Genomic DNA, 21,260 nt, shown 5'->3' with positions numbered 1-21,260 from the left:
TTATTTACAATACCTACCCAGTAGACTGTGCAAACCTAACCTTCTTGTACAGTATAAATGCCTCCTCTTCCACAGTGACTGATCATATCAGTGTTCCTTAATGCAGAATGTCTCATGTAGGACGATAGCACTCAAAACAACATGCGCCAAAAAACTAGCTTTTGTCTTTGAAGAATAAACACGAGGGAGGGAAAGCCAAATATTTGTGCTCATGCTGAACCCAGTGCTTGTAGTTGAACTGGATCCAGGTTAGGAATCTCCCACCTTCTGAAATACTTTCCTTTAGAACTAGGTAGAACAAAGCCACGTGTCTCTGCTTTTAAGTGACGGCCAGGGAAGGGTTCTACGGTTCTCGAATTTTTTGCAGGATAGGCAAAAAAATCTCTTTACTCGTAACATAAAAATACTGATCTTTCTCCTATCCATTTCCCCAAGAGAAGGAAAATTTCAAAACAAAATGGTAGACAGACAGGAGGCTGCTGTGTTAACTGGTGTGTGGCTTGGTTGTAAATGAAGAGACAGTGGAGATTACCAATGGTTTTGGTGTTGAAACTCTTAGAGAAATCTGGCTTAAGGCATTGAGACAGCACCATAGAAAATATTCCTTCTTTCGCTGAAAAGGCTCAAACAAAGAAAGCCCTAAAAAGCCTTTTGTCAGTGTTGACTAGTAATTGGTATAAAACTCTGGTTCAGGGAGTTGGCAGGTGGTTTGAAAAGACCACTGTGGTAAAAACAACCTTATAAAACCCATGACTTACACCCTAAGAGAGGGTAGCACACTTCAGGGGTGCATGGCAGTGAGAAGAAAGGACCCTTCCCATTTGCCACAGGAGTTTTTTTTTATTTTCTGGTGGGTGCACAATTCCCTTTGTGCTTATGGAGGACTGGCCTCTTGGGTTCATTCTGCAGCGATTGAGCACAGGACACAAACTCTGCTGGGGCCCTGTCGCCAGCACCATGTGGCACAGAGGAGGTTCCATGGATCAGAAGGACCCTGCCTGAGAAGGGCAGCCTCCGCCCCAGGAAACAAAAGAAAGGCACAAAAAAGAAAAGGAAAAATAAAATAAAATAAAAAACAGGCCTGCACTGTAAACTTTGAAAGAGGAAGAAAATAAAGTCCAGTCTCACTATCCTGTGTGTAATCTGCTCCGTTGCCCCATCTTTAGGGCCCTTTCCAGTCGAGTAATGCAGCCCGTTGCTAACTCCATGATTTTCAAAATGCCTAGGAATAAAATAAACTTAAGTTCCCATTTCAATTTAGCATCTCAGCAGTTCCAACTTAATTCTGCTGCTTCCTTGGAGACCACAACTCTCTGTCAGGGCTCTGGACAGGGTACTTTCATACTGGCAGTGGTTTAGGGACAATACCTGTCTTTGAAATACCTTGTGAAAGCATAGTCCTTTGCCTAACTCTTTCAACCTTTAGAGGGTGGATTCAATAGATGTATCCAAAATGTCTTCATGATGGCTGACGCCGTCACTGTCACGGCTTTGTGTGCCTGGGTAATTGGCTGCTTCTTGGAGCTTCATTAGCATATTCATCTGAAGAAAGAAAAAGAGACATCCTTGTGAGCAACCATGCATTGAGTCAGCCAGCCCCAGAATGAGCAGGGCCTTGAGCCATCTCAGAGAACTGTCTAAGCTCATCCCAACCAAATCAAAGTGCACATAAGAGTTATGGGATTTGCTCACCGACCTGGCTACGGAATTGTTTCTCTCAAATGTAACTACAGCTCTAGTCCAAAAGAACAGGGCTGTAAGATAACTCTTTTGTTTGCGACTGTGAATGAATGCTGCTTCAACAGGGACACTGGAAAGGAAACCCTATCACAGCTGGACATCTAGGTTAGTTGCTGGAGAGCAAGCCAAACTTCCCAGCTTTTTTGGCTGGGAGAAACCGAGAACACTGAATGGCAAATGAAAGTTGTAAATATTCACACACACGCACACACACACACACACACACACACACACACACACACACACACACACGGCTTTTGAGCACTGTCCCTTGAGAGAAGCAGGAGACAACGGAGTGGAATGAAGCCAGCTGCTGCACACAGCACACCATCTGTTGTTTAGGAGCTGACCTCAAGAGGGGGTAAAGGGAGGAAGCGGACTGTGAGCATCTGAAGAGGGAGAAGGAAAGAATGGCTGTCAAAGGTTTGTTGTCACCGAGGCTTCTGCTGAAATATGATGGATACATTGCTGAGAACAAAAGCCACCCCTCCCCCCGGAGCAATAGCGGCTGTCTCCAGAGTCTCAGCTTCATAGGAGAATTGTAGCATTTGTTCCAGCAGAGGGGACTAGTGCCTGAGAGCTCCTGGGGAAGACATCTCTCCAAAGTATTATAAAATAAAAGGCTTGGATTTCAATAGATCTGCAGTTCCACTATTAGAGACGGGAGCTAGTTAAAAAAAGAAGAAGAAGAAGAAGAAGAAGAAGAAGAATGTTTAAAAAGCAGACGGGAAAATCGACAGCTCAACAATTTCGGAAGGCACAGGGTAATTGGTGCCTGTCTTCATGAGGGTCAGGGACTTGTTTTCTTATTGAGGGTTCCTAACAGTACAATAAACTTTATATTACTTAGTGCCAAATACTAACTATAGTTATTTTTTTCTTCATCAATCAAAAGTTGTCTTTTATATTTCAACTCAGGGAAACAGAGAATATCTAAAACAAAATTTCTTGGTCTTCAGCCAGACTCTAGATATTTGTAGGTCAGTAAAAAAAAAATAACATATGTTCAATAAGTGCTTGGGAAATAAGTAATGGACTGGTAATCATCAATTCCAGCAAGAATGTCATTTTGACAAAAGAGGCTATGGTTATAGGGAATTTTGAAATCATTTTGATAATTTTCAGGGCTTTTTTTTTAAAATAGTATATCAGCCATAACTCCTACAATGTATTAAACCACCTACACAAGAATATGAGATGAAAGTAGTTTGTGAAAATATCTAAAGCTTAAAACATTAGACTGAAGCTGGTTTATAAAACAGAAATGTGTCTGAGCACTCTCCTGACTAAAAAAGAGACTATACAATATCCTCTGACCCCAGTGGGCAGCAGGCATACATGGTATGTATGCATGCGCATGCACACACACATGCAGACACACAAAATATTCATATATAAAAAATAATAAAGAAAAGAAATAGTGCTATATAGTAGGTTCAACTGGCATAATTTCCCAATCCGAGATCTGTAATAAACACACAGAATGAGGTGTACTCTGTGGCTATTGGTTATTCTTTTGTATACTGAAATCAAAAGACATTATATAAAGAAGGTAGGTTTACATATCACTCAGCTGATATGTATCATTATGACCAGCCTGGAGTCTCTGCATCCCCTGGTCTCCTTTCATCTTCTGTATACTCACAGCCAAGATAATACCTATTAATTTAAAATGTCCTTCGGTGTGACTCACGCTGCCAGCTACCCCGACACCCTGCTCAGTCTTCTGCTCTGTCACTAGAAGGATCTTAAGCAACTACACATCTAAACAGATAAACACTAGTCAAAAAGTACCCACCGGCTGTCCACAGTCTGTGCGATAAAGTTTTAACTACCCGTAAAAATAAAATGGCTCAATGTGATCTAACAGTTGGATAAGTCTATCATTTTAATTCTTCCAACCAATGGATATTTGGCCTCTAACTCTCAATTTTCACTGGGCTGCTTGGCAGTGTCATGTGTGATATTTCCTCACTGGTAGAGGCTCCACATTCAGCCACATGAAAATTGCCAATGCCTGTTTCAACATCCAACTTAACCACGCCATCTGTGAAGTCCCTTAATAGACTCACAACTTTACCTACCATGTCGTCTACATTTTAGGCAGTTTATGCAGACACACATCTCACACCATTACTGGACTATGTCCCTTTAAGACTGTAAATGACTCCCACTCTGATCTCTAGATCTTAGCATTCAGAATGCATGTGCCAAGACTGAACATGGGGATGGTGATTGTCCGTTGCATTTTTAAAGGAATGTTCAGCATACCAGAACATATAATTCCTGTTAAGATTCAAAACCACACTCCTGACAATAGTACTTTTCCTACTAGGATTTCTTATTTAGATTAACTGTAATACATTTTTGTTTTCCAAGAGCAATTATAAAAATACATAAAAACAGAAGCAGAGATAAGCATATATGTGCTTGCAACAGAATATGGCTGAACCAAGGTTTGGTATTAGGTGATACTTTCTGGTACAGAGCAAGGACAGTGATATCCTCTTGAGGTTCTCACTAGTAAAATATCGTAAAAGTACAAAGTAGATATACTAAAAATCATTTTATTCCTAATTACAATATGTACTTGATAGTTTCATATCTTAGCATTCTATACACTTACTCAAACTATTGTAGTGCTTCTAAAATTAAAATGATATGCACAGGCACAAGGAGGATAGTGGTAACAGTACCTCCCTTCCAGTACCTCAGAGAGATACCTCAGTAATTAAAGGGCACTAGCTGTTCTTCCAGAGGACCTGGATTCAATTCCCAGCACCAACATAGCAGTACACAAACTGTCTGTAACATTAGATCCGGGAGATCTGAAGCTCTCACACAGACATAAGTTCAGGTAAAGCAACTGTGATGGTTTATATATGCTCAGCACAAGGAGTGGCACTATTAGAAGGTGTGGTCCTGTTGGAATAGGTATGGCCTTGTTGGAGTAGGTGTGTCACTGTTGGTGTTGGCTTTAAGACCCTCATCCTAGTTGCCTGGAAACAGTATTCTGCCAATTGCCTTCAGATGAAGATGTAGAAATCTCAATTCCTCCTGCACCATGCCTGCCTGGATGCTGCCATGTTTCCGCCTTGAGGATAATGGACTGAACCTCTGAACCTATAAGCCAGACCCAACTGAATGCTGTCCTTTATAAGAGTTGTCTTAGTCATGATGCTTGTTCACAGCAGTAAAACTCTAACTATGACAATAATATTGAACACAAAAATAAATAAATCTTAAAAACAAAAGAGTTTATCCTTCAGAACTGAAAGCAAAAGAAGACTAATTGTATATTTAATTAGGCTAGCTAATATATAGTAAATAGTTTTGTTCTGTGTATATTTGACTATATTTTTATTTATGAACAAACTTCAGTTTTCTTTTAAATACCTAGTAGAGTGTAGTAATAATTAATACACTGATTATTTAAATACCAACATAATTTAATGTATAATCAGATAAAAATCATAGTCATGGAATTTTTTCCAGTTTCAGGTTTCCTACTTTTTAAAAAAAATTTAGATAAACATGTTTTGTGGTTGTTTTATAAAATTTCAACCAGGGAAACTGCACTAAAGGTTTAAATAATTACCCCTATCAGACCGGTTCCATTATTATCTATATTAGCTGGCCTTTGGTACTGATAGCTAAATGCTAATGACTACACACTTAGAGTTTGAAAATAACTACATGGAAGTAGCTAGAGAAGAATGATCAGACATCCTTACCAATGGGTCCCCTTCTGTATCAGTCTGGGGAATGTGCTTTGATGTTGTGGCTTCCTTTGTTGATGCACAGCCCTCGTACCCAACATCTTCTGGACGCAACTGCAGTAATGCTGGACCCTCCTGAGGCAAGGAGGCAGACGTCCATGGGTATGTGTCAAGGACCCACTTGGAGGGATCTTCCCATGGTGCTCGTTTCCCGTACATCTGAAAGTTCACCACGAACAAAGAACATTTCCATTAGGTGAAAAAATAGAGCCAATGCTAAACAGGGAGCTATTTTCACATTCAGTTCCTGAAAACCTTTCAACATGGTTACCCATGTGTTAAACATGTCTGTCTATATAGCTCACTTGATACTTAAAAGTTCTAAAAAACAGAAGGGAGCACCTGATGTGGAGGGAAGCACAAAGGAGGTGTATTATAAGGAAATACAAACATCAGTGCACACATTTGATTTTGCCAATAACTTTACAGATGCACATCTCAAGACTGTTAAACGAAAGCTAAATTTTGGAGAGGTCCAAAAAGCAAAATAGGTTTCTTACAATAAAGTGGGTTCTGTACCAAAATGTACTTTGGGAGGATGATGAATGAAAGGAAAAAGGCCTTTCTCATTCATGTACAGTGATAACCATTTTCCTCTAATAACCTCATAATTCCATTGCTTACTGTTGGGAGACATTTTATATGTTTATGGATAAGAACTCTGAGAAAAGAGGAGTAAAAATGGAAACTAAATATAAATTTTGTAATAATCTATGGGAGAACAGTAAGCCTAATAAAAAAACAAATGCTAGAGACTGCACAGCCCAGCATGAGGAGGGTGCAGAGGAACAGGTGGACCCAGGAGTTTCCAAGCTAGGAACAAAGCTGACTTCACCCTGCAGAGAGGACAGACACTGGCCAGGTTTTTGTAGAGAAAGCATTAAGGCCAGAGCATAGAAAGAAATGCCACATCTAGAAAGGAACAAGTGTCCTTTCTTTGTCCCTGTGACCTGTGCCACCAAGGAGCATTCTGGGTATCAAATGCTTTAGTGTCATGACCTCAGAGGGCAATGCATGGTTTGTCCAATAATGGTGGTGTTTTCAGTGAGACGAAAGAAACATATAAGCATTGTGAGCAAAATTCCATGGAATACTTATAGGTTTCTCTGGAAATCATATTAAAGTTTGAATCTGTGCCAATATGAAATCATCTCGGCCCCAATATTCCTTTTGGAAGAGGGGACAGAGGCAGAGATCTGAAGAATATTTGTTGTCCATTGGGCTCTTTTGTTTGTTATTTTGTTTTGTTTTAATAGCTCTCATTTTGAAGCAGGAAAGGTTATCTAGGCTAGAAACCTGACTAATATAGGGTAGAAAATACAGATATGTGTACAGCTAATTAAAAGAAAAAAAGTGTACAATTCATAGAAAGTTTGTATTTAGGGGATGGAGGGATGGCTGGCTCAGCACTTAAGAGCACTAGCTACTTTTCCAAAGGAGCCAGATTCAGTGCCTATGGTTGGGATGGAAGCTTACAGCCTTTGTAAACTCAAGGTCCAGGGTAACTGACATCTTCTGGCCTGTAATGGCACAAGGCATGTATCTATAAATTCCAGTAAAGCTCTCATAGACATAGAATAAAAAATTAGGTAAATCCAAAACAAGACAGTTCATTATTATTATTATTATTATTATTATTATTATTATTATTATTATTACTACTACTACTACTACTGCTGCTATTTTCCAAAATTTGGAGGTTAGAATTGAACGAAAAACACTTGAGTGTGTATAAAGAACCAGCACCAGTTTTTAATAATCAGCTAGGTCAGTAAGCATCCAGGACACAGAAAGTGAATATTATAACAGTATAATTCTAAACGGCAAGGAACAACTGACTTGATCACTAGCATTTCAAGAAAGATGGAATCACCAGGAGAACAACTCAGACAGAGTGTCAGCTGCATCCTTTCCAAATGGATCATGTGGCAGAGAGAGCATCCTCCATATGGCTTCTCAGCAGGCATTAGCCTTCATCCAAAAATGACTTTCCCTTTTCATTCCTCCAAACAGAGAGATTTGGGTTCATTTCTGCACTTCTTCCTCAAATTAAGGTCCTTTGACCATAGTGGATGCAAGGGCACAGCATATGACCTTTTCTGCTTTAGAGGTCACAGCTAGAGTCCTACCAGATCCCTATTAACTAAATTCTTTCAGATAGTCAAGGTTTCAACTTTAACAAGAACTGTATGTCTTTTCAAAGGGTACTTTTCTCCCCTCATTCATACGTTGGATCACAACCTGATCCACTATAATGACAGGATCACTAAACTAGTACCTTTTCACACTCACCTAGTACCAAACATCAGGAGCCAAAGCAAGAAGTTAGAGGTATATATAATTATGTTTGAGAAACTATGATTTTTAAATAATACCTCTCACTCAAATGGAAGCTTTACACATTTATAATGATCAAGGAAGAGTTTCACAGGTATTATTTACTTTAATATAAACAGTCCATTTATATCCCAAACTAAAATCTAAATAAACTTTGCAGTTTATATATCTCTGCTTTTAGGCTTCTAAGGCTTCTTGCTTTTTATTTTTTAGTGAGCAAATATGAAATAAGAATCTACATATAAAGACTAGGATAAATAGTTTATTAATATGAAAACTATATCTGGAGAGCAAATGATTCCCCTAAATGTAGATTGAAAAATATGATCTCTTGACTATAAATGACTTTTCATAAACGATAACATGAATTCTTTGAATAAATTAAATTGGAGATACCAGATTACACTGTACATAGCACAGTGGTTTTTGAAAATGCATGAAATGCAAAATGTTATGAAGAACTAAAAGCTGTGTCATTGTTTTTATAGTCTGTGCCCTAAGATGTTTAAGTGTGTAATTAAATATCTGTTTACTAAGAACATTTTAAACCCCCATTGCAACAATCTTAGCTTTCAATACCTAGTATTGGGAGAACTCCATTTTGTACAGACACAGACAATAACAGCCTTGTTCTAAAAACAAGTTGCTACACCTTCATCATAACAGGCAAAATACTGCATATTCCTCATAAAAGACAAACTACTGCATGTTTGTCATCAGACATACTGCTGAGCATTTCTTGCTCCCTACTTTAATTTTCTACATAGACAGCCACATAAATAAATAAATGGTGCTGTTTTTTTAAATAATTCATTTTTCTCTTTCCTTCTTTCTTTTCTGTTTCTTTCCCTTCTTTCTGTTTATTTATTTATTAGCTTCATTTCTCGACCCAATAATATAAACCAAGCACTTTACCTGTAGGCCTTCTCTCACTGCCTCCAGGACATAAGGTACCAAGGAATAATTCCAAAGGTCCATGAACCACACCCTAGAACCTTCTACATCCATGGGGCAAGGAAGGAAAAGCCGAGGGCCTGAGAGGATATAAAAGATACGATGTTGTAGATGCATTATATTTACCAATATAGACACATGTTCAGACACATTTTGGAGAAGTACAACATACATATTCCTAGAAAATTCCTAACATTGTTAGCCCAGTAACCATGAAAACATATTCATGGAAGAGGGCCTCTAGGTTTCTCCTTTTTCTCAACAATGAAATATTAATCTAAGGCATAAAATGGGTTTGTGACAGATAACGAAGTGTCTAACCCACTCCTGTTCCACAAGCTGTGTAGGGTTCCCTTACACTGGGATGAATGGCTCATGACAAACAGCTATTATTTGCAGACTTTAGAACCAGTTACTTGCAGTACATGGTATCAGTACAGATATCTGAGCTGAGGACAGAATTCCACCTGCAGCTGAGGATCTTATGATGATTTTTATGGCACTGAGTAATAAGTAGCCTTCTGCACACGAACCTTAAGTGGAGATGAAAAATACAAACTGTATTGTGCCCACAAAGAGAGTAATTTGGTTTTATCTTTAAAATAAAAGTAAAGCACAAAAATTATTCATAGGGAGATCATTCTCTCACAGTCCCATGTGAATGAGTTAATACATTAATTAATATGTGTTACCCAGTATCAAAAAATGGACAATTTTGATTTTGGAACTCACCAATGGTGACATCAGAAGAACTGTGTGTTTCCAAAAAACTATTGAGATGATGCCATGTCTTAGGAATCCAATCTATAATTTTGACGAGGTCATTATTACGTATATTCCTTTCAATTTCCATCTCTATCAGTTTCCTTCGAAGATACCTGCCTAAAAAGCCTTTTACAGGTTCCGTGTGGTTTGCACATAATACCCACCTACACATAAAGAAAAAAAATATCAAGTTTGTTTTTGTTTCTGTTTTTTGATTTTTGTAAAACCTAAAATTTATTGCCATAGTAATTTTTTAAAATTGAATAACTTTATTTTAAAAAACAAAGATAAATGTACAGATTTTAAGCATTTTTGCATATAAGTATACAAATACATTTTTGTCAGTACTTGATTTTTTTTTAAAGGTTTGATGGTATGCATTAAAATCTCACTAGTTACAATGAGCATAAAGTGCATGTAAAACAAGATGTAACCTGGAAATAGTCAAAGTTTTCTTGGTGTGTAAAGATTAAGCATAATGGTTTTTCATTTTCTTTCTTTCTTTCTTTCTTTTTTTTTTTTTTTTTTTTTTTTTTTGGCCTTTGTTTTTTCTTGAACTCATACAAGATACAGCGCTGATGGTCCCTTGCTGATTAATGGCCACCGTTTGATACTGTAAGCTTTCAGAAAATCTGTTATCATTAGAATAATAATACAGCGAATTTTACTTGAGAGCTTCCAAGAAGCTTATGTTCCTGAGAGCCAGTAGGTGCACACATGCTGAGAGAGCTTCTGTAGCAGAGTCATAGATCCTAAAATAGGAGTTCTCTTCACAGCCTTCACTTAGAAGCAGAGTGCTCTCTCTTAGCCAGGGAAGTAGTGAGCAGGAAAAGAAACACTTTTGGTTACAGACTAAAGATCACAGAATGTCTGTTTAAATAGAGTGCCAGGAGAAGTGAGAATCATCCTCACAACACAGGTCACCACAGGTCACTTTGGGCAGGATTGTTAGCAGCCAAATGGAAAAGCAGCCTTCAAGACACCTTTATGATTAGAGAGAAATAAGAACATGTATACACAAGAGCGCGTGCGCGCGCTCGCGCGCGCGCGCACGCACACACACACACACACACACACACACAAACACACACACACACACACAAACACTCCTTCAAGTCCTTACCTGAAATTGTGATGTAGTTCTAAATTTGGTGATGAAGAGACTCCCTGATTCATGGTTCCAATGATATAAGGACTAGGGAAAAACAGAGAAGGGAGCATTAAGATGTTCTAGAGGGAAAGACAATTAAAAGTGTCTCAGATAAACAATTGAGAAAAAGAAATGCTATTCTCCTTTAAGAGTAGTCTTTAAGGGGAACTTTTATAATGTTAAATTGGAAAGTGACAAAATAATAGAAATGAAATGTCTGATGAGGATTCTAACTTGTGACCTAACACTGAGGGAAGATGGCTTCTTCCTTTCCCCACGTGAACCTTAGTGTGTAGATAGATAGATGAGAGAAAGAGAAAAAGAAGAGAAAGAGAGGGAGGGAGGGGGAGAGAGGTTGTAGATTTGTTCTAATGCTTGTATTATGTTAATTGAATTCCCCAAATTGCAGGAGAATCTGCATGTAAGATGTTGAGGGTCCCTGTCTCCAGTTGATTCTGATTGCTAAATAAAGTTGCCAGGGACGAATGGCCTGTCAGGGAAACAGAGGAGGTGGGACTTTAGTATTTTAGTGTAAAGGAACCAGGAGAGGAAGAAGTTAGCATCAGCAAGCTAGGAAAATGGATCAGGTCCAGGCCTGAGAGTACAAAAGAGAGAGCATACCAGTCATGTAAGAGATGTACCTGCCCCCAACAACTGGGTTCAGGACAGCAAAGGTAGAATATAGATTTTAGTAAGCAACAACTCAGGAGTTTGGGAGGGGAAGTATTAGCCACATGGGGGTTTAGGAGTGGAGGTCTAGAGTGGTCCAGTCATTGAATTGATAAAAGCACGTTAAAATAGAAGGTGGATGCATGTGCGTGTGTGCATGTGTGTGTGCTTGTGTGTGTGTGTGTGTGTGTGTGTGTGTGTGTGTGTGTGTGTCTTTCATGAACTCAGAGCACTAGGGCAGGTAGCAAGGAATGTGCAGTTTCCACAGCAGAGTGATTAGAGTAGCAGTAATCAATTACCTCAACAGATAGAGAGAGAGGGGGGTAGGAAGGGAGGGAGGGAGGGAGGGAGGGGGAAAGGAGGGAGGGAGGGGGGAAGGGAGGGAGGGAGGGAGGGGGAGAGGAGGGAGGGAGGGGGGAAGGGAGGGAGGGAGGGAGGGGGAGAGGAGGGAGGGAGGGGGGAAGGGAGGGAGGAAGAGAGAGGGAGGGAGGGAGGGAGGGAGGAAGAGAGAGGGAGGGAGGGAAGGAGGGAAGAAGAGAGAGGGAGGGAGAGACACAGAAAGACACAGAGAAAAACAGAGGCTCTACAGAATAATCACAATTATTTGTCTATTCTAAATTTTTTGAGATGGTGCTTCCCTATGTAGCCATGGCTGGAATTGAACTCAGAAATATGCCTGCCACTAAAGTTCTATGATTAAAGGCATGCACCACTATATCCAACTCACCCTAACATCTTATAGCTGGTGTGCTATTCCAAAACCCTGTTAGTTTTCAGTTATTTAAAGAGTCACTTTAAAACAGATACTTTTCACTTTGTTTGATGTGCATGAGTGTTTTGGTCTTGTGTATGTTTTCGTAGCACATGTGTAACTGATACTCATGGAAGTCAGAAGAGGGTGTTGGATCTCCAGGAACTGAAGTGATGGATCATTGTGAGCAGCATTTTTCTGTGCACTGGGAATCAAACCCAGGTCTTATGTAAGAACAAGTGACACTGTCCATCTCTCCAGCCTTCTCAAAGGTTCTTAAAAACATGATTTGATTTCTCCTTTAACCTTTACTTTATGCTGGTCAACTTATAGTCGCTTGTCACTAGCAAAGATTGATTATACAAAGCACCAATACAATTAAGGGTAAATGCCACTTTATATTGTCATGTTCTGTATATTTTTCTTTAGAGACCATTCTCTAACAAACATGTAGGTTTTCATGCTGTTTTAAGCTTTGATTTAATGTGTCCCTTCACTTTGCATAATAAAGCATTACATTATTGAGAGGAGCTATATCTGAATGAATTAACTTCATCTCTAGAGAAACACTGAACTGTAGCTTTGGTAGGGATGGAATAAAAGCATAGAGACTGCCCTAGTCAGAGAATCCTACCATCCTCGCTGGCGTTCTAGACTTCTGGTGTGTCTATGGGAGCTGACATCATCAAATAAGACATATGCTTTCATAAAAGTTCCAGAAGACCAGGTACAATGTTGTGAGGAGGCTAAGTTAAGCGCATTACTAGTGGAGTTGAGGCCAACTTTAGTTACTGTAATGAGACCCTGTCTCCAAACAAAAAAAATCAAGACAGTAACAAAATGAATAGATATTCTATAAAGCACATATACAGATTCTGTAGAGTTATAGGATACTATTAGATATAATTATACTAATGGTATCCACTCCAAGTATTAAAACATAAAAAGGTATGAAGAAGTAAATGACATCACAGTTTCTATACCTGATTATTCCAGTTACATAATGAGCTTACCATTTGTTGTATTTACAGTTGAGAAAACCATTAAAGATATCACTCAAAGAGCCCACATGGTGAAGATTATCCAGAATAATGACAACAGGGAGCTCGACTCCATTATTGTCTGCGCTGCACTGCTCAGCCAGGTTGGCAAGATACTGCTGCAGTTCCTAAGAGACACAGAACAGACCGGTCAGAGAGGAGTCCTCAGCTCATGCAAGCAATTCAGAGTTTGAGAAAGACTGTCCTGTGCCCTTCACTCAGGCCTTTTCGCATTAATAGTCATTAAGAAATTTTTCTGAAAATAATACACAAAGCAAATTTAAAATGGAGAGGCTCGCATTTTAAAAGAAAAGAGGGGCAGGAAAGCAGGCAGGGTATTTCTGCAGGCTATCTCAAACTGAAAACATGGGTACCTCCCTTCCTCCTCAGAAGGAAAGCCAGGTGAGTTCTAGATAGGAACCCTCATGGTCAGCTCCAAGTATCAAGATGCTTTGCTGTTTTTGATATTTCAGTGAAGTAGATTTTTTTTTTTAACAATGCTATTTCAATTGAAGAATAAAACAAAAACAACACTTTTTAAGGTTCCTAACACACTCCCAATGTTTTGACTTGAATTATTCAGATGGGTTGAACCTAACAACATAGTCTCAGCACTCAGATAAAAGTATATAATTATTTTTTGATAGCTCGCAGGTGATTGCTGCAATTTTAAACACAGAGAATTTTTTTTTAAATTTCATGGGGCCATTTTAACACCAGCCCATGGCATTCCTTGAGCTTCCTGTCATCCTTCAGGCCTTGTTCTTGTCTAATAACTTTGAACCTACATATGATAACCAGCTCCCCAATTGATGGCTCTCACATGTGGGTAGGTCAGAAGCAAAGTTAGGTTTCTGAGAATTATACTAATCAGTAGGAATGTTTTCATATGACTTGCATATCTATAATGCCATTTTCAAGTTGTAAATCTTGCTCAGGGTTAAAACAATTCCACGATCCCAATGTCTGTCAGCCAGGTAAACTCAAGTGGCACGCATGCTGGGGGCTCCCTTGCTCTGTCTATGAAGGTAAGTTAGAGAACTAACATCAGGGTAGATGAAGCAATGCGAGGGAGCAGCAGAGGGCCTGAGCCATCTCCATTCAGTTTTCTGATGAGTTTATAGAAAGATGGCCTGTGAGATGAATCAGGAATAATAAGTAAAACTTCAACTGGTAAGTTTGAAGTTATTCATTGTTCCAACATGTCTTTATCATGTGCCACATATCATGGGACTAGGAATTCAGAGACCCAGTTTCTTTATTCCAAGAACATCCAGCAGACAACCAAGTCCATAAGAACATCACAATACCATACAGAAAGTAAAACTCATGAGACAGCAACCGAGAGTTAAAAGAAGCCTGTCACATGTTTAAACAGCAGACTATAAGGAAGAAAAATAGTCAACATATGAAGAACAAAAGTAAAAGTTAGAAAGTACAGCTGCAAGATATATTTGGGAAAATAATAAGAATCTTGTTGTAGTGGGAACCAGTGCATGGCTGTGATAAGTGAGACAGAAGGGAAATAAAAAAGAAGGCCCTGGATCCCTGATCACAGAATAGAAATGTATCATATTGAAAAGTGTGGACCATGAAAACTTAGTTTGCTAGTCTGTTGTCAGTAGGAAAGGGTAATTTTTTTGTCATAAGAAATATATGACAATATATAATATATTATAATTATTGTATATATTCTATAAGTATATATTCTACATAATTATACACACATATAGATAGCATATACAGCAGAGGCCCTGAGTGATTTCCACTCAGGTTTACTGATGAGTTTAAAGGGAGATGGGTGTGAGATGAATCAGGAATAATAAGTAAAATTTCAACTGGTAAGTTTGAAGTTATTCATTGTTGCAACATGTCTTTATCATGTGCCATATATACTGGGACTGAAAAAAATATAATGTATAATTATATATAATATACATATATAATTTAATTATATATAATATGTATATAATATAATTTATATATGTATATATAATTTTATTATAATATATTGTTATAACATATAATGTATATTATAATGTATATACTATTAGTAATAAAATAATTCAACAAGGTTATTATCTAGAAAGAGGTTTGGCAATATATATATAGAACTATAATTAAGTGGAAAATGACATTATTTTTATATATTTCATTTTACAACATGTAAAGATGACCCACAGCTTCTGGGAAAGATTTCCAAGTAGCAGAAGTACTTGAAACTATAACTGTGTTTTATTAATGATTAGGGAACATTTTGATGTTTGAAAATGGGAGAAGACATAGAAAAACAGGAATGGGTACAGTCAGAAATATGAGAATGCAGTGTCTACAAAGACAAGGGCAAAGAGTGAGCTTTGAGAAAGAGAAATGGAGGCAAATAACTTAGAGGGAAGTTTATAATCTGAAATGATAGATGGTATAATGCAACATCTCCTGTTGACCACACTGACTTATGTAATGTTCATGGGAAGTAACTGAGTTAGGACTGGGATTTTGTGGCACAGAAAGGAGATGAGCCCGGAGAACTGTCAAAGCCAAGGAACATTGTCATGCTGAACGGAAAAAGTGTGATATTTTGGGTTTAGTGTAGAAAGCAACAGAAACCATTAGGGAATTATAATTGAGTCAGATTTTAATTATGAAGAGAGTTTCTATTTCCCAGCACGGGAATTGATAGAGTGAAGGGGGACTTTAGGGGAGCTATAAGGCAGGCAGTGAGAAACAGTTGTGGAAGGTTAGCAGGGCAGGAATTAGGTTGGGGTAGAGATGGACGGACAAGGATGGTCCTTGATGCCTTTCAGAGCCACATCTGCTATTCTTTTATATAATCTGATCTCATGAAATGGGGAGGATGGTCTGGCCAGTGATGCTCAGATCCTGTCTACATCTCAGTCAACACACATGGGAACCACTAGAATTATCCAAAGAGGGGCAGGGGAGGAAGAGCGGAGGACAGAGAGAACAGAGACAGAGACACACACAAAGAGAGACAAAGAGAGACCAAGAAAGAACAGGAAGACAAAGACAGAGAGACACACATACAGAGAGAGCTCAGAAGGCTGGGAATATTTTTATTTACAGTCGGTAAATAAGTTGAACAAGCAGTGGAAAAGACCAAGGAAGACCTTACCAGGGAAGTAGGATGGAAAGAAGAAATTAAAATTATGAAAGCAATAATTTATAGAAATAAAAATGTTTAACATTGACATATTACATGCAAGGAAATGAGAGAGCTCAGACCAGTGTGCAGCACAAATACAGATTTTTTGGAGGCCCCTGGAAGGCACTTTGTGATTCTCAGCCCAGGATACAAATCTTAGGTAGATGGACTGACAAACTTGGATTAAACATTGGTCACCCTTATCAAGGCAGGTAAGAGAGAGCAGAGCCTGCTGCCAGGTAGACCTGACAGTGAGATGAATCCACCTCTAGACCACAAGACCATGGGCAGCACTACTATTATATGGGGACTGAATCGTTGTTTTTCTGGGATTTTGACTCTACACACATTACAAATGAATCTGCCAAGGCCAGTTTTCTGATCTATTCCCACCTATCCTTCCAAGTGGTTTCAGCTGGCCACGTACTCTTTTCTAAATCCATTTCCATCCTTCTGGCTCCGTTATATCAAATGTCACAAAGTGTAATTGTTTGTGTGCTCGGCTCTCAATCACAATATTCCAGCTGGCAGCTTGAGGGAGGGTTTGGAGTGTGGGAAGAGGAACAGAATGTAAAATGAAGAGGTACCAAAACTATGAGGAAATGCTTCTCTTTTTCCCTCTGACGGATTATTGTTTGATATCTTTTATGTTTTTTTCTTCTGAGCAAGCGATTCTTGGCCACATCTCCTCTGCTTTGTAACGACATAGCATAAAACCAAGCAGCAATCATATGGCTCCATCCGTATTGTTTTATGCCTCATTAGCATTTTCTTCTGGAAAGATCTATATTCCTTATTGCTACCCATATCTCTTCACTTACATCACCCTCCCACTTAAAACCTCTCCCCCGAACAAATCCCTAAATGGCTATATGTATTTGCTTTAGACTTTGAAATAATAAGCCATATTCTCTTGTCCGACTTCTGTGAGCAGCTTGAGTGACAGCTCATTCATATGTAACAAACGAAGGGAAAGAATCAACATCTTTCATTTGTATTTTGTGATTTCCAGACTAGTGCTCTATTACTTATTCAAGAGTTTCTTCCCCTCACTGCTTCCTAGCATCACATTCTATTTAAATACTCCTGAAAATCCCACCCCTGACCACTTAGCTGTAACAAAATATGGGCCAATCCAGCCATAATGCCTTTGCACTTCTGAGAGCAAAAATACACTAAAATATGGAGGTAGAAACAATTTAATGACCATTATTAAGATTTTCTCCAAGTGCTATTTAAAAAAAACATGAAATGAAAAAGATTATACATAAATAGGTCTTTCAAAGGACATTTTGTTGGAGAAATTGACATTGTCAAACTGCATCCCATTTAATTTTAGAGTTGGTAAATTTGATTTCAGCCATATATAAAATACCCCTCCACTTCATCAAAATGCTTTTGTCTCCTCTTCTGAGTCCTTTCTCCTTATTTTCTAACCACCCTCCCCTTTGTTTTATTTTTCATAAAACCAAGAACCTGTGTGTAGTTCTGGCGTGCCAGCTTATCAACAATGAGGACAAGCTGAAGAGAACATAGGGTGCACCCCAGAGACCTCAGAGTTCTCTTATCTTTCAGCTGGAAAGGAAAGAGAGGTGACTAAAAGGCTTTGATGTGAAGACAGAAAGGATCACAGGAGACATTAAAGATGCAGATGGGAACAAATGAGCAACTGCCTCCTTCGACTGCAGCTCAGAGAGGACTCCGGGTTCCAAACCTCAGTTTCTATGGTATTCTTCAGACCAGATGACAGAAAGTGAGGTAAACACAATTTGTATAATGATGAATGCCAAGTAAACAGCCAGAATTTAAAGGCTACATGTGTTTGAGTTTAAGACACCCCATTGCACTGTGTGTATATTACTGTTCAGGAGTAATTGTGAACAAAGGTTTATGTGTGTTACAGAGGAGAGGGTTTGTACTTGTGCACAGAAAGCGTCATTGGGAACAAAAGGCTATAATTAATAATTAATAAGTATGTGTGCTGCCCTTCACACACACACACACACACACACACACACACACACACACACACCATAGAACATAGCGAAAAAAGACAAAACAAAGGACCCTCCACACATTTATCTTTGAGTTCTTACCACAGCCCTACAATTTTCTATTTTAAAGTTTAGAAATGAAAATAAAGGTATAAAGGAATTTAGTAATAGTTCCTAATCCCCTCAGTATTTTAATGAACCACTTCACTGAGACAGGGTCTGTTTATTTAGTTATACCATTTGGTTTATTTGAGGAATTCTATGGTGTTGGGAGTAACAGTACTTTTGCAAATTTGTAAATCTCAGATATTATGTTCTATGTTTCCTCAAAGGCTTTGCCATTATGCACTCGCTTGCTAATTGGAAGGTTTCAGAGGAACTGACTCTTACCAAGTGGCTGCTAATATCATCAGTTGATTCATCTACTGAGGTGTTGGTACCAGGAAGAAGACTCAGAGCATGGGTCTGATGGAAGAATGTCCTTGACACATGTCTTTATAGGGTATTGCTATGATTCCGCAAACTTCCCTTTCTTTCTCTCTGATCTCTAGTTGCCACAATATGCATCCTCCTCACCACATCCTCTGGTGTCCATAATGTTCTACATCGCCAGGTTCAACAATGGGCCCATCTGATCACAAACTGAACTCCCAACAAGTATGAGAAAGAATAGATCTTCCCTCCCTCTAAGTTCATCACAGCTATTTTATTACAGTCACAGTAATTGACCAACATACAGAAAGGCTTGTCGGGCTGAAATCATCCAACTAGGGCATTCTGAAAACCGTGGTATGACCCTCTCTCACTAGGACTCTATCAACATAATGGGTATGACAGATCCACTTTCCCAAGAGCAGTCAAGTAGTAACAGCTGAGATTTCAATACACAGATCTGGAAAAGCTAGTGCAGTATTATGAACAGGTTAGGCACCACCTGGTTTCCATTTTAGCACTCTTTATTTTAGAAAGTATAGGAGAAAGCGCTGGTGAGGTTTTCTAGCCTCACATGACAATGTAAGAACAGATGGGTTGAACCACTGTAGCATATTAGAACTGTGACTCACTGAAACCATCTTCACTTCCCCAAACTCCTCAAGCAGAATTTCTCTAGAGACATGACAGAAGCCAATTGCTGCTTTGCTGGAATTCCTGCAACGATTACAGCTATTCGAAAATCAATCTGATTCCTGCAGTGTCCTAGTTAATTTATGTCCATTTATTGATGCTTAAACCAAATCTTGGGTGTTTTTTTTTTTTTTTTTTTTTTTTTTTTGCATACAACCAAGCTTAGCCTGTGAAGTCATTTAACTCTTGTTTCCATAGCAACATAAATCATAGTTGTTCTTCTTGTCAAACTAACCCTTTCTAAAAGTATGTTTAAGGGAAATCAGCAACAGAGGTTCTGACATCTTCTACATAATCCCAGTGCCCAAGCACATGGTAAGTGACTGTTAATAAAACCAGCTTCTGTATGCACATTAGTTAAAACAAAGTTTGTTTATATACTAGCTTGTAATTTTAGTGGACAACATCGATAGTTATTGTTTTCATGCGTGAAATGCAATTTGCACATAATTTTAAGCCCTGATTGCTAAAGAAAGACACTTCTGGATAAGTAAGGGTTGTTTTCATAGTACCTATGACTTACCTTACTTGACTTGTGGTCCACATTAAAAGTAGCAATTGCATCTTCTGTCTTTTTCCTCCCAGATTTGGTTATTACATATTCAGCAAGTTTGTTTGCTAAATAGGTCTTTCCAGTTCCACTTGGTCCTGAGAGTATAATTCTGTGGTGCTCCATCAGCAAGTTAAAGTACCTTTGGGTAATCGGTTTAGGAATCAGCGTATCAAAAACAAAACTGTCCAAACTATTTTCTTCTACCCCTGAAGGGAGAAACAAAGGGAAATAATAGGCATTATTGTTGTTTTGGGGAGTAACTAAAATATATTATTAAGTCAAAATAAAATCTCATTAGTCATAGAAATGTAGCCCTTACAAAATAATTTTGTAGCCATTTCTAACCTGAATACATTGGGTGTCATAAGAAAAGACAGCGTATTGAGTAGAAGGTACAGTGAAAAAAATCTAAGCTGTTGCCTTTGCTGCCAGCTGCATATTTCCATTATTAAATAAATAAGAAACACATACATTTAATTTTGTTGAAATACTCATTTATTTATTAAAAATAAATAACCTGTTTTAGAGCTCTATTTATAGTGTTGTATTAGAAAGGGAGGTACGTAATGCTCTATAGAAGGGAGATGGGAAATGGCTTCATGAGGAGTGAGCCAGGCTTAGTGAAAGACAATATGAGTTCAAGGCCAGCAGAGACTACATGCTGAAACCCAGTTTCAAAATGCCAAAACTGAATAGGACAATTCTTGCCCTCCTCCTCATATGTATTAGTTTCTGTCAGCCATAAAAGCACCATAGCTGTATAACCCTTTAAGCTTTTTTTTAAAAAAAATACAAATTACAGTGTTTGGAAAAGAATTAAAAAGAGAGCAACATTGTTTTCTTTTACTAACCCAATTCATCATAAAACCAAATACTGACTAATCCCTCTATTATGCCACAGTTTGTGTAGGCACCATCTCATTCTTGAACACATTCAAACAAGAATAAAGGTGCAGGTCTGCATAAGATGTTACATTAGCTATAACCAGTCACAACCAGATCCCAGGAAGCCACATGCATTACCCCTGACTCTTGACTTTCATTCTCTAACCAAATATGGATGTTTACTGAATATACATAGTTTATCTCAAAAATATAGTGATGAATATATTATTCCAGGGAAGACAATAATTTTCTTTGAAATTTCTTCTTATAAAGATGAGATAGAAAAAAAAATCTAGAAGCTGAAATCGCCAAGTTACCCTTCTTGTATAAGTCTTGGTAACTAATTAGACATTTG

At 38.3% G+C, this 21,260-nt stretch overlaps 1 protein-coding gene across 3 annotated transcripts in view; it reads right to left on the bottom strand.

Annotated features, from left to right (window-relative positions):
• Positions 1 to 1,422: 1,422 nt before the first annotated feature.
• NAV3 (neuron navigator 3) overlaps positions 1,423 to 21,260 on the bottom strand; it is a gene marked incomplete at both ends in the record, with an annotated part of 293,999 nt that continues 274,161 nt past the window's right edge. For all 3 annotated transcript variants that reach the window (XM_080934946.1, XM_080934947.1, XM_080934948.1), the window contains 7 exons: positions 1,423 to 1,542; positions 5,475 to 5,678; positions 8,772 to 8,890; positions 9,543 to 9,739; positions 10,699 to 10,770; positions 13,159 to 13,313; positions 19,991 to 20,226. In XM_080934946.1, coding sequence (XP_080791072.1) covers positions 1,423 to 1,542; positions 5,475 to 5,678; positions 8,772 to 8,890; positions 9,543 to 9,739; positions 10,699 to 10,770; positions 13,159 to 13,313; positions 19,991 to 20,226 — 1,103 coding nt within the window. The remainder of the gene's footprint in view (positions 1,543 to 5,474; positions 5,679 to 8,771; positions 8,891 to 9,542; positions 9,740 to 10,698; positions 10,771 to 13,158; positions 13,314 to 19,990; positions 20,227 to 21,260) is intronic.

This window comes from Micromys minutus (assembly GCF_963924665.1).
Source record: "Micromys minutus genome assembly, chromosome: 22".
In the NCBI taxonomy this organism is placed as follows: Eukaryota; Metazoa; Chordata; class Mammalia; order Rodentia; family Muridae; genus Micromys; species Micromys minutus.
This window is presented reverse-complemented; position numbering and strand designations above follow the sequence as displayed.